The following is a 20326-nucleotide window of genomic DNA, read 5'->3' on the forward strand; positions in this document are numbered from 1 at the left end:
TTAACCAAACTTATATTGACAGTGCACTCCCCAGAATTTTATGAATCTTGTCAGCTTTATATTATTGAAAATTTGATGCTGTGTGTGTGGAGTTGTCCTGGCACAGGTTAGTACATGACCTGAATTGTCTTTAGATTTATTGTAATTCCACAATACATATTTTATTCTAGTGTATTAAAATCAACATAGTCAAAGAAGATTCTAAACTTCAGGAAGGCAGAAGGTCCAGGAGGAGGTTAACATAGGACTAAAATTCAAACCAAATGCAAGCCTCCTTTAGCATGGATACATAAACTAAATTGAATACAACTAAACCTGTTACATAGGGCTGTTGCATTCTGTTATTATTGAGGAATAGATTAAAATGCCATCATCATGGCCCAATAGATCGTCACAGAGAATTGTGAAAACTTCTTAACAGGCAAACTGGTTGGACAATTATGAGCTTTGTCCCAGCCTAGTGATGATGTCAAATGATTTGTAAGGTTGATTTATACAACATAAGAAATAATCCCTGTATAATCTAACTCACAGGATGATTGTGAAGATGAAATATGATAATATCTGTAAGGTACTTTGTAGCTCTTAAAATGCTATATAAACTACAGCTGTAATAATAGTAAGAATTATTATTATTAGCAATTTTTATATATTCATTATGCTGCAAAATTATGTCCTTTAGAGCAGGGATTCTTAAGTGAAACTCATTTAAAAAATTATGTTGAGAAGGGATTCAGTGGCTTTCCCAGACTGCCAAAGGAGTCCATAACACACAAAAAGTGAAGAACTCTGGTCTAAGCTCATGATGTGATTCTAAGTGTACACTATTGAGTGTATCTTACATCTAGCCCATTCTATATGTAGCCCTTCCAGAAAACTCTCATTGAAATCTTGGAGTTAGAGAGCTGAAAGATTTGTCATGGTTTTAGTCTGTTTTCTGTCCTTTCTTCATAATAATATTGATGATGGTAAATAAAGGAATTAATGAAATTCTGTGTCATCTTTAATACATTGTCAATGACTCAATGAAGGCATTGAAGGTAATATCAATTGGCAATACTGATGAGAATGGAAATTTACTGGAACTTTTTTAATGGTTCTATTTTGACTCCTAAAAATTGGTGGGAAGTTTATATTTCTCTCTCCATCACAGTGAATTCTTTTATTTGCAAATCTTGTAGAGGTAACTAGACAGGGGTTTGTTAGTTGGAATATGTTAAAAAATGAGGCCAAAATCATTTGTTTTTCTAATTTCCTGTGCTATTTCTATAGCCTGTTCCTTCAGCCAGCTGTCTTAGAAATAGATACCATTGTTCCAGAAAGTGATGGATAAGAGAAAATGAAAAAAAGAGTAACAAAAATAGAAAACAATTCAAAGTGCTTTGGCGTTCTGCTCTGGATCAGTAGTGTCATTTTCTAATAAATAACAGTAGAGTATATAAATGCTACTGTAAGTCTTGATAACAACTGATGGAATGGAGAAGAAATTCCTGAAGTCTTGTGCTATTTGCACAATTTGATCTCTGTTCCATCAATTCCAGTGACACTGGATGATGCCTATAGAATTGATAACTAGATGGTAGGTAACATTTCAGAGTGTTGTCCTTCTTAATGATTATCAATCATTTGAAAGGTATCTTCATTGTCAATGAGCTTCATTTTTGTATTTTGATACCCATAAAATATGGAAAGACTTAAAGGAAGGTCTCATTAGAGGATTTATCTGTTGACGTAGACACAAATCAATCACATACTTTGAAATGATGAGCTGTGAGATGACATTTTTTTTTAGTTCTTATTAGCAACTAATATGTTTTTCTACTAATAGAACTATAGATTTAAAACTGGAAGGGATATTAGAGGTCATTTAGTTCAATTTCCTAATTTTACAGATGAAGAAACTGAGGCTTGGAGAGGTAAAGTGACCTGTACAAAGTCATAATGACTGAGACAGGAGTTGAAACTTGACCTTCTTTCTTTGACTCCAGTTCCATTTCTGTGATTTCATGCCATACATGTCAATTATAAGGGTTATAGTAGGTATTCTCATTGAGTAGGAATAGTCCTAATTTTTCAATTCTGGTTGTGGGAAAAAATTTTTCCCCCTACCATATGTCAGTATTATCAAATGTGTGGAACATATTTTGCCATCTTTCATGAAAAGTAGATTTACTTTTGTTGGCATTGCTCTGATGAGCTTACTCAGATATTTGCAGACATTTTTTCCCCTCTTTTCTAGAATTTATTATGGTGAGGAAAAAGGTTTTGCATGAAGATGATTTTAGGTTTAATGGGAGATGTGGAGTCATTAGTTTCAACTGACTTCAGGCAAATTTGACACCTCTGAGATAAGGTACTCCCACTGAAAGCAGTTATTTGAGCATTATTTTATTCTAACCTTTATTAGGAACCAGTAGTGCTTAAACACTGGGCACATTCTTCAGAGAATCCTAGAATTATGACTGTAAGAAACACCAGAGGTCAATTAGTCCAATTCCCTGTAAAAGGGTCCCAGGGTCCCAAAGCTGCTGTCAAAAACAGTCTGAAGTGGGATTCTCCCGTTCAACAATCTACCCACCATGTTGTGGGAATGATCTGTCCACTAATGCCATGGGGTTTCTGTTTTGTATATTTTATTTATTATGTATGACTCATTTCAATACTGACACGCAGGAATTTAATAAATTCTTGCCCCACCTCCTAATTACTCTTATTTGATGAGTCTCTGAAATCCTTACACCAAGATTATTGGGTTTGTCTGGGCCATAGAGACAATAAATGGAGAGTTTCTTCTTCCTCTCCTTTTTTCTCCCTCTCCTGCTTCCTCTCTTTTCTTTGTCCTCCCCCTCCCCTCCCTCTCCCCTCCCATCTCCCTCTACTTCTCCCCCTCCCCTCCCCTCCCCTCCCCTCCCCTCCCCTCCCCCCCTCCCCTCCCCTCCCCTCCCCTCCCCTCCCCTCCCCCCCCTCCCCTCCCCTCCCCTCCCCCTCCCATCCGGAACCTTTCTTTGGCGGCGCCGCGCGCCAGCCGGAAACCATTCACCGACGGAACTCAGTGCCGGAGGGAGCCCGGCTTTGCTCCCACCGGTGCAACCAGGGTTGGCTCCGAGTCGTCGGTGCCGGGAGATTTGTCGTGGGTGCGGGCCGGTCAGGAGGTGGAGAGAAGGTGCCATGGACGACCAGGGCTGCCCCCGGTGTAAGACCACCAAGTACCGGAACCCCTCCCTGAAGCTGATGGTGAACGTGTGCGGGCACACGCTGTGAGTGCGGCGAGCTGGGCGGGGGCTGAGGAGGGGGTCCCGCGGGCGGGCTGCGCGCTGCTCGGGAGCGGCCTCCGCTTGCCCGGCACTCGGCTGGGCACCGCCGGGGATCCAGACCCCCCCCCCCAAAAAAAGTCAGACCCTGCCCTTAAGGAGTTTACTTTCTGAGGGTTGAATGGGGGAGACCCAAGGCCCGGGAGGTGCGCGAGCCCCGGGAGGGGGCGGGGAGGAGGAGGAGAGGCCTTAAACTGACTATTAAAAAAAATTAAATTAAAAGTTTTTTTTTTTTCTGAAGGGAATGAATGAATAACACTGGGAAGGCGCTTTGGGAAGTTGAATGAGACAGACAAACATACACAAACACTGACACACTCGCTGAGTAAACAGACTCACCGGAAGCAGAAGGCAGTAGACGATTTTAGAGACACGAGTTGTGGGCGGTAGACAAAACTATACACGCTTACAGTCTACACGCGGTGGACAGACTTACTCAACAATTTACAGTAGACAGCTTAAACACACGAATTTACACCGCTTAGAGTAGACAACTTTAAACAGCCTCCCCCCACCCCTAGTCCTATAGGTTTACTTTTAAATTGCTGACTTTCCATGACTATTAAGAGCAATGTGGGAAGATTTTGGAGGTAGAGGACATAGGCTTTTCATCTTGTCAATCAGTTAGGCAACAGGCATTTATTAAGAAGTCTTAACATTTTGATTTGCAAGTATCAAGAGTTGGGAGGATAGGTGAAAGGCAAGAAAACAGGCCCTGTCCTTAAGGAGCTTACAGTCCAAGGTGATTTGGGGCAATCTAATTTACCTTTTGAGCCTTAGTTTCAAAGTCTGAATAATGAAGGGGTTGTACTAGACGACCTGTAAAGTCTCTCTTGTTCTAAATTCATGTTCCTGTAAGAAATGATCAAAATCTTGAAATTCTTTGAAAGAGTCCTAGGTTTATTGTGATTAGTTTGCTGCAATTGGAACTTTTCTATTATTATATTATATATATATATATATATATATATATGTATATATATATATTTAGCCAAGCAAAACTTTCCTTCATTGTTCATGTTTTAAAAAAAGAAGTATGTCTCAGTCTACACTCTGAGGCCATAACTTTTCTTTGTTAGGAGATAGATATATTTTGTGTGAGTCCTCTAAAATTGTGGTTGGTCATTGCATTGATAGGAGTTATAAAATCTATACTTGTCTTTATGGTAATGTTATTGTATAAATTATTCTCTTTTTTGAATTAGTTCATATAGATAGATATTTCCAAATTTTTCTGAAATCATCCTCTAATTATTTCTTATAGCACCTTAATAGTCCATCACATTTATAAATCATTTTTTTTTAGCCTTTCCTCAATTGATGGGCACTTTCCTTAGTGTCCAGTTCTTTGCAACTGAAAAAAAAGACCTGTTATAACTTTTTAAAAGCCTTTTCCTTTTCTTTTCTCTTTTTTGGGGGTATAGACCTTTTTATAGTCTGGGCTTTTTGGGCTTAGTTCCAAATTGTTTTCCAGAATAGCTTGATGCATTCAGACTCAACTATAATGTACCTATTTCCCCCAAGTCCTCTTTCCTTTGTCACTTTCCTTTACTGTCAACTCTGGCAATCAGATGGGGTGAGGTAGAACTTCAGTGATATTTTACTTTATATTTCTCTAATTATTAGTCATTTGAATTCATGATTATTGATTATTGATAGGTTGAATTTCCAGAAAATGCCTTAGTTTTACCTCCCAACTAACTCTTTAAGCCTCTGCCAACTGTAGAATACTACTTTCATGTTAGCTCTTTTGTCTTCCTGATATCCCTTCTCTAACCAAGGGTAACTCACAATAGAAAGATTAATAAAAATAGCAAAATGTGAAAAATTGTCATTTCAAGTTAAACTGATTTGATAAAAAATTTATTAGAATACCTTCTACATGAAAGATCATACTGGATACTAGATACTAACAAAATTATAATATTAAATAGATAAATTCTGCACATGGAGATAAAAGAACCAAAAGAACCAAAAAGTATCCTCTAATTGTTAATTCATATTTCATAGTTCAGCTAACAAAATGTAAATGATAGCATACATCTAATTGGTTAGCAATTTAACCAAAGTAAATATGTCACAAACATGAAAAAGACATTCTCACTTCTTTAAAAAGGCAAAAAAGGTGGCACAGTGGATAGAGCACTGGCCCTGGAGTCAGGAAGCCCTGAGTTCAATTTCAGCCTCAAGAACCTATACTTGCTTAGCTGTGTGACCTTGGGTAAGTCACTTAATCCCATTACCTTGCAAAAAAATAAAAAAAGAAATAAAAAAATTACAGAACAATTCATTTTCAATGTCAAGTGATAAAATTATTACAGTGAAAACATAGTTTAAATTGATTTGATCTCATGTTTTTAAATAAACATGTTTCATTAAAATTCTATAATCTAATCAGCATAAATTAAAAACCATTTTCCTTCCATCCCTTTTCAGCAACTGTCATTTTCTTTTTTAACTTTTTTTGAATCTCATACACTTGAAGAGGAAAGTATGAGCTACCTTAGAGTTACTTTAATTTGTACTTCTTTAGTTATACATATTTTTCTATGGCTACCCATACCCTTGATTTCTTACTTTGAAAACTTCTTATTCATGTCCCTTGATCATTTATCCAATTTGAAATGGTTCCTCATGTATTATGAATATTAGACCTTTATCAGAGAAACTTGGTACAAAATTCCCCCCATCACTTGTTTCTCTCTTAATTTTAGCAGCATTAGATATTTGTGTAAAACTTTTTACAAATTTTATGTAATCAAAATTGTTCATTTTATCTTTTATGACTTTGAGATATTTTATAAAATGATCCTTGAATGTTTTCAATTCCAGATTTCCTAATTACACATTTTATCTGGTCTACTTCAACATCTGAAATTGTTCTTAACAGTGAAAGATTTCAAAATCAGGAAAAAGGAAATATGGATTAAATTCACTGATCAATTCATACATCAATGAAAATTGGTGCATGTATACATCTATCTATCTATCTATCTATCTATCTATCTATTTTAAACTATTAAAGCTTAAAACTTCACTAAGGCTTTTAAGACTAAGTAAAATACATATGTATATATGTGTGTGTGTGTGTGTGTGTGTGTATTTATAACATTGATTTAAATTGATTAAGATCTCAAAAGAATTAGATTCATCAAATGATTGGAATTTTTTACCTTTAACTGTAAAGAAAGTTATTAGAAAAGAACTTTACCAAGGTTATTTTTTTTAAACACAGAGTATTAATTAGCTAATTATTTTTTCCTTTTAAAAGGGATTGTAGTTAAACAGTATAATTGGGGAATGAAAATCAGAAATAATCCCAGCAGTACTGTGACTCAGGGACTGTGTTTATTAGCTTAAAAAAAAGTCTTAGAAGAATCAAATCATTTCAGCATTCATAATTAAGAGTTTGAATGCATTGACTCATGCCCTCTTATGAATACCATTTCCTCCATTTTAGGTTTCTTTTTTAATGTTTTATCTTCTCTTATTAGAATCTAATTTCCTTGAAGACAGGCAGTTGGCATTATGTTTGCTGGCATGGGTCTGAAGAACTTGTGGATTATAGGACTGTGACAGCTATGTTTACAGTCACCTTTCCCTTAACTCCAGGGCTGTCTTCTGAGCAGGCCAGTTTTGAGTCAATGTGATTTCTCTTTCTGAATTGTTTTTCACCCCCCACATAGTTGGGTTGAATTGACTTTGTTTCCTACATCTAGTGGATGGAGGATCCTATAAGTTCTCTGCTTCTTTAATACAGATTCTTAAAATTCTTAATTTGTGAGGGGCTGTTCTCCTTTATCTTGAGAATTTATCTCTTAATTATTCATTAGTGTATAATTAGTTTTAATCTACTGATAGTGACTAATTCCTTTTTTTAAAGTCTGAAGGTTAAATATGAAGGTTTGATATGACAAACTTTCTGCCTTACATTAAGCTGGTTAGATGACCTGCTTTTAAGGATTTCAAGGCTTCCTTGTGCAGAGATTGATTCCCTCCCTCCTTTTTTTAAAATGCAGATTTGTCCCAGCAATTCTTTGTGATAATGATTTTTAGAGTATCACAATCTATGAAGTTATACGTGATCTAAATGGCATCCAGACATGGAGGACAACTGCATCATTTTTCCACAATCATCTAATTAGAAGTAATGTGTTAGTTATCAGACTTAGGTTTAACTCTTCCTTGACAGTTGCTGTCCCTGACCCCAGGCAATCAGCTAACTTCTGATATTATTTTCTTCAGTGCAAAATGGGGATAATAATACTTTTACTTACCTTACAAATTGGTGTGAGATTTACATGAATTTATGTGTTTAGATTATTTTAAAAACACTAAAGTGCTATATAAATATCTATTATTCAGGAAATTTCTGTTTGGAAAAGGAGAATGACCAGGTATGTTTCCAGAGGAAGGGAAGATGTATAACCCAAATGTTTTGCTGGTACTTACAAAATGTAAAAAAATTTAGAGGAAGTCATCCAATACATTGGGTAGATCATCTGTTGAGTATCTGTAAAAGAAAATGAGTAAGAATTCCATATTCCCCCCCAAACAACAATAACAACTACCAAGCCAGAAGGAATCTTTCTAGATTAGGAGGAGTAGTTAAGTTGTGATTTATATTCAGGGATGGAGGGAAGACCAACATTGATGAGGTCATTAATGGATTAAGTGTTGAGGTATTTGATACAAAATTACCTTTATAATTTATCCAAATGGCAATTTATTTTAGGGATTCTGTAATTAGAGTGAATATATTCAGATTTAATTAATTCTGAATCAAGAGAATTCTGTGGTTTTCTTTTTTGATTTTTAAATTAAAAAAATTTCCTTTAATTATATGTAAAAACAAGTTTTAACATTAGTTGTTTTTTTTTTTAAGTTGTGAGTTCCAAATTGTATCTCCCTTCCCTCTCCCTGAGATCTTAAGCAGTCTGATACAGGTTATACATATGCACTCTTGTAAAACATTTGTATTTGAGTCACTTTGTGGAAGAAAACTTGAACCAAAAAGGAAAAAAGAAAGAAAGGGGAAAATCGTATGCTTTAGTATATATTCAGATAATGTAATTTCTTTTTCTGCAGGCAGCATTTTTCATTGTGAGTCCTTTGGGGCTTGTTTTAGATCATTGCATTGCTGAGAATAGCTAAATCATTCATAGTTGTTTCTGTTGCTGTTTCTGTTTTCATGTACAGTGTTCTCCTGGTTCTGTTCACTTAGTTTTTTATCAGTTCATATAAGTCTTTTTGGGGTTTTTCTGAAATTGTCCTGCTTGTAATTTCTTATAGCACAATAATATATTCCATTGCAATTATATATATATATATATGTATATATATATACATATATATATATATATATATGGTTTTTCTTTTCACTTAATAGTGTTTTATTTTTTCCAATTACATGTAAAGATAGTTTTCAACATTCATTTTTTATAAGATTTTAAGTTCTAGATATTTCTCCCTTTTCCCATCCCTCCCCTCTCCAAGACAGTAAACTATCTGATATAGGTTATACATGTACAATTGTTTTAAATATGTGAAAGAAAAGTTACTAAAAAAGGGAAAAATTTTCTTAATGTGCTAGTTGGAAATGAGTTTAAAAAATATTAACAATTAATATTTCTTTTCAGAACTGTTACAGCTTAATGAACTAGTTCATGTTTGCTAATTTATATATTTTATTATGCAGTTTTTTGACATCTGTTTCCATTTAGTATTTTTCTTAGGAATCAATTAAAGTAAATGAATATGCCTTATTATTGAAGAGCACTTTTTATATTGAAGAGAGGAGATAAAAATAATTTTCCTATTTTATCATGTATTTTTTCCTTTTTTAAAAATTTTCAGTTTAATGAAGCCATCTGAGATGTATAAGTGCTCAGTTTATCGACTTCTTTTGCCTTTTAAAAGGGATTGTAGTTAAACAGTAGAATTGCGGAATGAAAGTCAGAAATAATTCCAGCAGTACTGTGACTCAGGGACTGTGTTTATTAGCTAAAAAAAGTCTTAGAAGCATCAAAATCATTTCAGTAGGTATATCTCAACTATTTATGAGTTTTTGACAAGCCTGGTTGGTTTGAAATGCACAAGTAGTTTTGGGAATATTCCTTAGAAACAACTACTTAAACCTCATTGAAGGAAGGACCTGGAAAATGGAGTGTGACTTAATTGCCAGGAAAAGTTTTAACTGACTTTAATTACTGAAAACTAGTAATGTTTGCTTGCTGTACCATGTGTAGAAAATTTTTATCGAATCATAGATTTTTATGGTTGGAAACTGAAAATAATCTAAAGGTTCAATTCTATTTGACATTTGTGGTAACTAAGATAGTTACTTTGTTAACTATTACAGTTACTTATATAGTCAGGACTGGAATCCAGTTCTTCTCTCTCTCAACTTAATGCTTTTTTCTTAAAAATTTTTACATTGAAAACATAAACCTTTCAAATGCAAGGAATAGAAATAACAATTGTTTATGAAACTAACAATTTCTGTTCATAGTACAGTTTGCTTTTTAAAAAGTACATTAAATTTAACATTATAGAACTAAAATTGCCCTATTTGTCTGAACTTCTGAACTTTATTTTCCTCTTATGTATATTTGAAAGTTTTATTGTTATTTTTTCTTCTTTTGCAGTCCTGTCATTACCCCATTCAGAATCCTTCCCTTTTAACATGTTAGTTCAGTAATGCAAATCAATGCAGTCACTATATCTGAAAACATATGTCTCATTCTGTACCTGTGACCTATTACTTCTTTGCAAAGGGATGAGAAGCATGCTTTGTCATTAGTCTTCTAAAGTCATGATTAACTTTATAACAGTAGTTCTTGTTGAGTTCAGAAGTCTTTCAAAATTATTTTATTTTATATTATTGTGCTCACTATGTACATTTTTCTCCTTTTTTTCACTTCTCTCTGTTCATGAAAATATTTCTACATTTATCTGAATTTGAATGTTTTGTTATTTTTTATGACCCAACATTAATTTTTTTACCTTCATAGATGAAAATTTTTTTCAGTCATTCATAATTGTTTCTGATTCTTTGCTCTAATAAAAAGTGTGGGGAGCCAAGATGGTGGAGTAAAGGCAGGAATTCCCAGAAACTCTCCCCTAGACAACTCCCAATATCTTTAAATATTGACTCTCACCAAATTCTAGAGTGGCAGAACTTCCCCAAAACTGAGTGAAGTATTTACCAGCCCAAGACATCTTGAAGATCCTCAGGAAAGGTCTGTTACACCAGGGTTAGAAAGGGCCCTCAGCACAGCCCAGTGTGCCCCTGGATGTAGCTATCCAGGAACAGCTTTCAGGGTACCTGGGTCCCTAGGGGCACCTAGGTCTGGCAATGGGGGTAGTTTCCAGACTTCTTAGCTGAAGAATTGCCAAGGACAATTGGGAAGGGCAGGGGGAACACTCTGCTGCACTAGAGTGAGAGGAGAGCCTAGTCCAGCCTCAGGTGCAACCCTAGCCCGGGGACTAGGAGGAGACCTGGGAGCCACCCAGTAGGGAGCCACTTGGCAGCTGCTTTCAAAGTGCTCAGCCTAGGATGGTGTAAGGGAGTCAGGGGAGAATGCAGAGGTCTGTTTCTGTTCTCCTGAGGAAGGACTCTGTGGCTTCCCCCCATTCAGATCTAGGTCACAATCTGGGGCTCCAATCCCAGGAAAAGGAGCTTTACTTTTCTAGTAGAGCAGGAACTCTCCTCATGGTTCCAGGGCAGAACGGAGTGCCTGTGATCATCCACAGGCCAGTAGGGCAGTCACATAGCCTCTCATAAGATCCTGGAGAAATTGAGTTCCTGGGGTGGGGTGGGGGGAGGCCTGAACACAGCTGCAAAAACCCTCACAAGTTTGGAGCAGTGTGTCCTCCACCTGGGAAGCAGAACCCCCCCACCTTAAGAAAGAGATAAAATCAAGTCATAGGCTGGGGAAATGAGCAAATGATAGAAGATAACAAAGTCAAAGCTTTTGTATCCAAAGTCCCCAAGAGAAATATGACTTGGTCTCAGGCTTTGGAAGAGCTCCAAAAAGATTTTGAAAATCAAGTAAGGGAAGAAAAATTGGGAAGAGAAATGATAGCGATGTGGGAAAAATCATGAAAATAAAGCCTACAACTTGGTGAAGGAATTAAAAAAAATTCTGAAGAAAATAATATCTTAAAAACCAGTTTGGGTCAATTGGAAAAATCTATCCAAAAGGCCAATGAGGAGGAAAAAGTGTTGACAGAAATAAATGTCTTTTTTTAAAATTTATTTTTATTAAAGGTATTATTTGAGTTTTAGAATTTTCCCCCCAATCTTGCTTCCCCCACCCCACGGAAAGCACTCTGCCAGTCTTTACTTTGCTTCCATGTTGTACATTGATCCAAATTGGGTTTGATGAGAGAGAAATCTTATCCTTAAAGAAGAGAAGTCTAAGAGTTAACAAAATCAGACAATAAGATATCTGTTTTTTTCTAAATTAAAGGGAATAGTTCTTGCACTTTGTTCACACTCCACACCTCCTTAGTCTGGATACAGATGGCACTCTCCTTTACAGACAGCCCAAAATTGTTCCCGATTGTTGCACTGATGGAATGAGCGAGTCCTTCAAGGTTGAACATCACTCCCATGTTGCTGTAAGGGTATACAGTGTTTTTCTGGTTCTGCTCATCTCACTCAGCATCAGTTCATGCAAATGCCTCCAGGCTTCCCTTGAAATCCCGTTCCTCCTGGTTTCTAATAGAACAATAGTGTTCCATGACATACATATACCACAGTTTACTAAGCCATTCCCCAATTGAAGGACATTTACTTGATTTCCAATTCTTTGCCACCACAAACAGGGCTGCTATATATTGTTGTACAAGTAATGTTTTTACCCTTTTTCATGATCTCTTCAGGGTATAGACCCAGTAGTGGTGTTGCTGGGTCAAAGGGTATGCACATTTTTGTTGCCTTTTGGGCATAGTTCCAAATTTCTCTCCAGAAGGGTTGGATGAGTTCACAGCTCCACCAACAGTGGTAATAGTGTCCCAGATTTCCCACAACCCTTCCAACAATGATCATTATCCTTCCTGGTCATATTGGTCAATCTGAGAGGTGTGAGGTGGTACTTCAAAGAAGCTTTAATTTGCATTTCTCTAATAATTAACGATTTAGAGCATTTTTTCATATGGGTATGGATTACTTTGATCTCCTCATCTGTAAATTTCCTTTTCATATCCTTTGACCATTTGTCAATTGGGGAATGGCTTTTTGTTTTAAAAATATGACTCAGTTCTCTGTATATTTTAGAAATGAGTCCTTTGTCAGAATCATTAGTTGTAAAGATTGTTTCCCAATTTACTACCTTTCTTTTGATCTTGGTTACATTGGTTTTATCTGTGCAAAAGCTTTTTAATTTAATGTAACTGCAATCATCTAATTGGTTTTTGGTGATGTTCTCCAACTCTTTTTTAGTTATAAACTGCTCCCCTTTCCATAGATCTGACAGGTAGACTAGTCCTTGATCTTCTAATTTGCTTATAGTATTGTTTTTTATGTCTATGTCCTGTAACCATTTGGATCTTATCTTGGTAAAGGGTGTGAGGTGTTGGTCTAATCTAAGTTTCTTCCATACTAACTTCCAATTATCCCAGCAATTTTTATCAAAGAGTGAGTTTTTATCCCAATGGCCAGACTCTTTGGGTTTATCAAACAGCAGATTACTATAATCCTCTCCTGCTTTTACACCTAGTCTATTCCATTGGTCCATCACTCTATTTCTTAGCCAATACCAAACAGTTTTGATGATTGATGCTTTATAATTTTAGATCAGGTAGGGCTAAGCCACCTTCTTTTGCACTTTTTTTTATTAAGCTCCTGGCAATTCTTGACTTTTTATTTCTCCATATGAATTTACTTACAATTTTTTCTAACTCATTAAAGTAATTTTTTGGAATTTTGATTGGTAGGGCACTAAACAGCTTAGTTTTGGTAGAATTGTCATTTTTATTATATTAGCTCTACCTATCCATGAGCAGTTGATATTTGCCCAGTTATTTAAATCTGATTTAATTTGAGTGAGAAGTGTTTTATAATTGTTTTCAAAAAGATTCTGAGTCTATCTTGGCAAATAGACTCCCAAATATTTTATATTGTCTGAGGTTACTTTGAATGGGATTTCTCTTTCTAGCTCTTCCTGCTATTTCTTGCTAGACATATATCTATAGAAAAGTTGAGGATTTATGAAGGTTTATTTTATAACCTGCAACTTTGCTAAAATTGCTAATTGTTTCCAGTAGTTTTTTGGATGATTTCTTGGGATTCTTTAGGTAGACCATCATGTCATCTGCAAAGAGTGAGAGTTTTGTCTCTTCCTTCCCAATTCTAAATCCTTCAATTTATTTTTCTTCTCTAATTGCTGAAGCTAATATTTCTAATACAATATTGAATAGTAGTGGTGATAATGGGTACCCTTGTTTCACCCCTGATCTTAGTGGAAATGCCTCTAGCCTCTCCCCATTGAATATAATGCTTGTTGATGGTTTCAAATAGATACTGCTAATTATTTTAAGGAACAGTCCATTTAAGCCTACAATGTCTAGTGTTTTTAATAGGAATTGATGCTGTATTTTGTCAAAAGCTTTTTCAGCATCTGTTGATATGATCATATGATTACTGATAGGTTTGTTGTTGATTTAATTGAGTATACTAACAGTTTTCCTAATATTGAACCAACCCTGCATTCCTGGAATAAATCCTACTTGATCATAATGTATTACCCTGGTGATGACTTGTTGTAATCGTTTTGCTACGATTTTATTTAGGATTTTTGCATCTATATTCATCAGGGAAATAGGTCTATAATTTTCTTTCTCTGTTTTAACTCTTCCTGGTTTAGGTTAACAGTACCATATTGGTTTCATAGAAAGAGTTAGGCAGAGTTCTGTCTTTCCCTATTTTTCCAAAGAGTTTATATAGTATAGCATTGGAACCAATTGTTCCTTAAATGTTTGGTAGAATTCACTTGTGAATCCATCAGGCCCTGGAGATTTTTTTTTAGCGAATTCAATAATGGCTTGTTGAATTTCTTTTTCTGAGATAGGGTTGTTTAGGTATTTAATCTCTTCTTCATTTAACCTGGGCAATTTATATTTTTGTAAATATTCATCCATTTCACTTAGATTATCAAATTTATTGGCATAGAGTTGGGCAAAATAATTTCGAATTATTACTTTAATTTCCTCCTCATTGGTGGTGAGTTCACCTTTTTCATTTATGATACTAGCAATTTGGTTTTCTTCTTTTTTTTAATCAAATTGACCAGAGGTTTATCAATTTTATTGGTTTTTTCATAATACCAACTTTTGGTTTTATTTATTTGAATAGTTTTTTTTTTGCTTTCGATTTTATTAATTTCTCCTTTAATTTTTAGAATTTCTAATTTGGTATTTATTTGGGGATTTTTGATTTGTTCTTTCTCTAATTTTTTTAGTTGCATGTTTAGTTCATTGATTTCCTCTTTCTCCAATTTATTCACGTAAGCATTTAGAGCTATAATATATCCCTTGAGAGTCGCTTTGAATGAATCCCATTGGTTTTGTTTTGTTATTTCATTATTATCATTATCTAGGAAATAAATGGTTAATTCTTTCTATAATTTGTTTTTCATTCCACTCATTTTTTAAAATGAGGTTATTCAGTTTCCAGTTTGTTCTGGGTCTATATCTCCTTGGCCCAGTATTGCATATGACTTTTATTGCATTGTGATCTGAGAAAGATGTATTCAGTATTTCTACCTTTCTGCAGTTGATCATTAAGTTTTTATGTCTTAGTACATGGTCAATTTTTGTATAAGTTCCATGTACTGCAGAGAAAAATGTATATTCCTTTGTATCCCCATTCAGTTTCCTCCATAAGGCTACCATATCTAATTTTTCTAACAATCTATTTACCTCCTTCTTTCTGGTTTATTTTATGATTTGAGAGAAATTATTAAATATAAATATATTAAATTATATTAAATATAAATTATTCTAGATTAATTTCAGATCTGATAGCGGGAGGTTTTTTAGGTCTCCCACTAGTAGAGTTTTGTTGGCTTTGTCTTCCTGTAGTTCTTTCAGCTTCTCCTCTAAGAATTTGGGTGCTGTCCCACTGGGTGCATATATATTCAATACTGAAATGACTTTATTATCTATGGTACCCTTTAGGTGGATAAAGTTTCCTTCCTTATCTCTTTTAAAGCTATCTATTTTTGCTGCTGCTTTGTCTGAGATAAGGTTTGCTACCCCTGCTTTTTTTACTTCAGCTGAAGCAAAATATATTTTGCTCCAACCCTTTACCTTTACTGTATATGTACCTCTCTGCTTCAAATGAGTTTCTTGTAAGCAGCATATTGTAGGATTCTGGTTTTTAATCCACTCTGCTATTTGCTTATGTTTTAAGGGAGAGTTCATCCCATTCACATTCAAGGTTATGGTTACTAATTCTTTATTGCCCTCCATTCTATCTTCCCTCTGTTTGTATTTTCCTCCCTTTCCTCCCTTTATCCATATTCCCCAGTATTTTGTTTCTGAATACCTCCCCCTTCAGTGTGTTTGCCCTCCTATATCACACCCTCCCCTTTCTTTCCCCTTTCCCCTTCCCTTCCTTTTGTTATTTCCCCCTTTTCCCCCACTCCCCTTTCCTTTCTCTGCCCCCCCTTCCCTTTTCCCCCTTTAATACTTGAAAGGTTAGATGTTTTATAAGTTCACTGAGTATGTGTAGGTTGACTTTAAGCCAAGTCTTATGAGATGAAGATTCAGGTGTTTCTCCTTTGCTCCCTTCTTCCTCTCTATTACTATAGGTTTTTTTGTATCTCTTAATGTAATGAGATTTACCCCATTCAATTCCCTCCCTCCTCCAGTCTCTTTCCTATCCCCCTTTTTAAGTAGGTAGTGTTTTTTAGATCATTCTATCCAAGTCATAGAAAATTCTGAGTGTTTGTCTCTTCTAGTTCAGTATATTCTATCGAATAGAGTCAAAATTCCTGAGAGTTATTAGATTCTTTCTCCCAAGTGGGGTTAATGCCAGTTACATCCCATTAGATAGCAGTCTCATGGATAGGTCATGAATGTCCATCATTTTTGGCTAGGTGTATTCTCTCCGTTAGAGTTACAATTCTCAATATTTATGAGAATCTTTTTTTCCCCCCATGCTGGGATATAGCCAGTTTCAAGTTTCTGGATTGCATTTTTTTTTTCCTTTTAGCACCCCCTTTTTTATTTTTTACCTTTCATGTGTCTCTTGAACCTCCTGTTTGATGTCCAAATTTTCTGTTTAGCTCTGGTCTTTTCATCAGAAATTTTTGGAATTCTTCCATTTTGTTAAATGTCTATCTTTTTCCCTGGAAGACAAGGCTCAGCTTTGCAGGAAAGTAGATTCTTGGCTGCATTCCAAGCTCTCTTGCTCTTCGAAATATCTTGTTCCAGGCCCTTCGATCCATTAATTTTGATGCAGCCTGGTCCTGCGTGATCCTTACTGTGGCTCCTTGATATTTAAATTGTTTCTTTCTGGCTGCTTGCAGGATTTTCTCTTTCATCTGATAGTTCTGGAGTTTGGACACAACATTCCTCGGTGTTTTCATTTTAGGATCTTTTTCTGCTGGGATCGATGTACTTTTTTAGTAACTACTTTGCCCTCCGATTCCATGATATCAGGGCAGTTTTCCATCACTAGATCCTGTAATATTAAGTCCATGCTTTTATTCTCTTCAATGTTTTCAGGAAGTCCCTATAATTTTCAGGTTGCCTCTTCTCGATCTGCTCTCAAGGTCAGTGGTTTTGTTGATGAGGTATTTTACATTTGTTTGTATTTTTTCTATTTTTTCATTTTCTTTAATTGACTTTTGCCGTCTCGTGGAGTCATTAGATTCTGTAGACTCCATTCTTTTTTTTGGGGGGAGGAGTTTTCTTCATTAACCTCTTGCAACTCCTATTTCAATTGGGCAATTCTGCTTTTGAAAGAAGTTTCCATTTGACCAATTGAGGTTTTGAGAGAATTAATTTCTTTTTGCTTTTGCCCATTTGAGGATCTGAGATAATTATTCTTATTTTGTATTGGTCCAATTGATGATCTGAGAGATTTACTCTCCTTTTGTATTTGTCCAATTGTACTTCCTAAGGTTTTGTTTACTTGTTGCAAGGTATCAATTGTCTCTCCCAAATTTTTAAGCTCCTTCTTTATTTCTTCAAGGAAGTCTTTCTGTGCTGGAGACCAGATTGTATTCTCCTCAGAGGTTCCAGGTCTCTCTGAGTTGGGGTCTTTCCCTTCCAGGAATTTTTTTATGGATCCAGCTTTCCCCTGACCCTTCTTCATTTTGCTAAGACCTTGAATGGGGGGGGGGGGGGCTGGTTCACCTGGGTTTGGGATTGCTAAAGGCTTTGCTGAGTGCAGTTTCTCTGGCTGGCCAGTAGGAGGTGCTGGTTGCTGTCTCTGGATTGTCTGTGACCTTGATTGAGGCCTTCTCCTTTTGCTTGAAGGGAGGAGTTGGAGCTATTCAATTCTTTTGCCTTTAATCAGTGGTGGGCTTTACCCTGGCCCGAAGTCATTCTTCAGCTGGGCTGGTTCTTCTGCTCACACACCTGGGCCTGAGGCAGAAGTAGTTTGCATTTGTTTGTTTGGGAGGAGGTCTGAGTTGTAATGGGGCCAGAGCAGCCCAGGATGGTGTCCACAGCTATCCTGCACCAGAACTCTCCCTCCAGCCCCATCCCCAAGATCCAGGGGGACAGCACCAACACCAACGCCTCTGCTCCCCCGCAGACCCAAGCCCCTGTAGTCCAGCCCCACCTGCTGATCCTGGAGGTCCGGCTCTCGGGCCCTCAGACTCCTGGTTCCAATTCAGCTGTTAATCTGGCTGATCTGGGGCTGATCCTCCCTCTGAGCCCAGACTCACCTGCCTGAATTTGGCCAAAGCTGCTGCTGGAGACAAATCTTGTTCTTTCTCCTGGCTTTTCTTTCTGGGTTTTTGTGAGCTGGATTTCTTTTAAGAGGTTTGTTTCATGTGATAGGTGGGGAAGTGATCAGGAGACTTTAGAACTGTGCTTGTCTCCTCTCTGCCATCTTGGCTGGAAGTCTGTCTTTTTTAATATGTGAATTTTTTCCCTTTGTCTTTTGACTTTGGGCATATGCCTAGTATTGGCATCTCCAGGTCAAAGGTTAAGTACCATTTAGTAACTTTTGTAGTATCTTTCCAAATTAAATTCCCAAATAGTTGGAGTACTTCTTTGCTTCCTCAGGGAAGGCGTTTGATAATATGGTTAAAAGACATCATGTTAAAAAATATGGGAGCAAGCACACATCCTTGTTTTTACTCTATTGGTGACAGAAGTCTTGAGATCCACTTTCCAGAATGCGGGCTAGCATGTTGTCATGGAACTGATGTATAATAATGATGAACTTTTCTGTGCAACCAAATTTTGACATAATTTTCCATAAATCCTCGCGACTGACAGAATCAAAGGCCTTGATCAGATCTGTAAATATTGTATACAGACCTCTCTTCTGTTCCTGACATTTTTCCTGGAGTTGATGGACAGCAAACACCTTATCGACTGTTCTACCTGTTTTGAAGCCATTCTGACTCTCAGGGAGATGATCATCTTCTAGTTGAAGGATCAGTCTGTTAAGAAGGACTATGTGGCCTCAGACACTTAACTTAATGGCCTCAGACACTTAATAAATTACCTAGCTGTGTGGCCTTGGGCAAGCCACTTAACCCCATTTGCCTTGCAAAAAAAAAAAAAAAGAAAAAAGGACTCTGGCAAGAATCTTACCAGCAATGACTAAAAGAGAAATACCCCTGTCATTGTCCTGGTAAGATTGACTCAGTAAGAATGTAGATGAAATTCAATTTTTATGCAGATGGTAACAAACCAAAATGCTTTTATGATGCCCTGAAGGCTATTTATGGGCCAAAGACCTATGGTGCAACTCAACCACTCAGTGCTGATGGATCTATATTGGTTGACAATAGGCATGATCCTAGAGAGATGGGCTGAACACTTCCATAGTGTTCTTAACAGACCATCATCAATCAAGCCAGAAGCCATTGACTGTTAGCAAAAGTTGAAGTCACTCAATTCCTACCTGAAGTTCCAATTGAAGAAGAGGTTTTGAATGCCATTAGGCTCCTTTCAAGTGGGAAAGCAACTTAAGCTGATTCTATTCCACCTGAGATCCACAAGGTGGGGAGTCCATTGCTCATCCAAAAATTGACTGAAATTTTCCAGCTTATGTGGTATGAAGAGGTTATCCCCCCAAAATTCAGGGATGCTTTCATCATCCATGCCACTCTGAGGGATATAAGATTATTGATTATAAGATTATAAGATTCATTTCTCATCTGTGATTAGAAATATTTAAAAAATATGGTTAGTGATAGTTTGCATTTCTTTCGAAAACCTTGTGTTCATATTCTTTGACCATTTATTCATTGAGGAGTGGCTTGTTCTAGATTTGTACCAAATCTTACATATTCTCTCCTTGTAATCCTTATTTTTGTGGTCAGGTCTCCAATAGTTGAAGTTTATTTTGCTTTTGACACTTTCCTTCCTAATTCTACTATCCCTCCAACCTCAACTTTACTTTTTTATGTCTATTTCTTTGTTGAATTCACCAAACTTTGTGTTATTGGGTATATTTCCAATTCTCCTATGACTGATTCAGATATGATTTAGACTCATATGAACTCTTCCCCTCTATTTGAAAAGTCTTCATTTGAATTAGGTTCCTCTTAATTTTTTTTTCATTAGTACATTCATTTTCACCTTTTTTTCTTCTATTAAATCTACAAAACAGAATAAAATCCTAGCTGGGTGCTACTTTGTCTTTTTTTTAAACTATGTGATTCTTGAAGATAGTAGAATTTTGGAAGGATTTTCTCTTCTTTTCCTTTTAGGCTGTAAGCATTTGAATCATCATTCATCTTCTAACAGTTGCTCAAATATATTTATCCTTCCAGGTTTCTACTTGTTTTCTGTGTTTATATTTCAGAAATACTCAA

General features: G+C 36.1%; 1 protein-coding gene across 1 annotated transcript in view; it reads left to right on the forward strand.

Annotated features, from left to right (window-relative positions):
* Positions 1-3047: 3047 nt before the first annotated feature.
* The window catches only part of MNAT1 (MNAT1 component of CDK activating kinase), a 303321-nt gene continuing 286042 nt past the window's right edge, over positions 3048-20326 (forward strand). Inside the window, exon 1 of the mRNA XM_074235952.1 lies at positions 3048-3257. Coding sequence (XP_074092053.1) covers positions 3169-3257 — 89 coding nt within the window. The 5' untranslated portion in view covers positions 3048-3168. The remainder of the gene's footprint in view (positions 3258-20326) is intronic.

The sequence above is a fragment of the Macrotis lagotis genome, chromosome 4, assembly GCF_037893015.1.
Source record: "Macrotis lagotis isolate mMagLag1 chromosome 4, bilby.v1.9.chrom.fasta, whole genome shotgun sequence".
In the NCBI taxonomy this organism is placed as follows: Eukaryota; Metazoa; Chordata; class Mammalia; order Peramelemorphia; family Peramelidae; genus Macrotis; species Macrotis lagotis.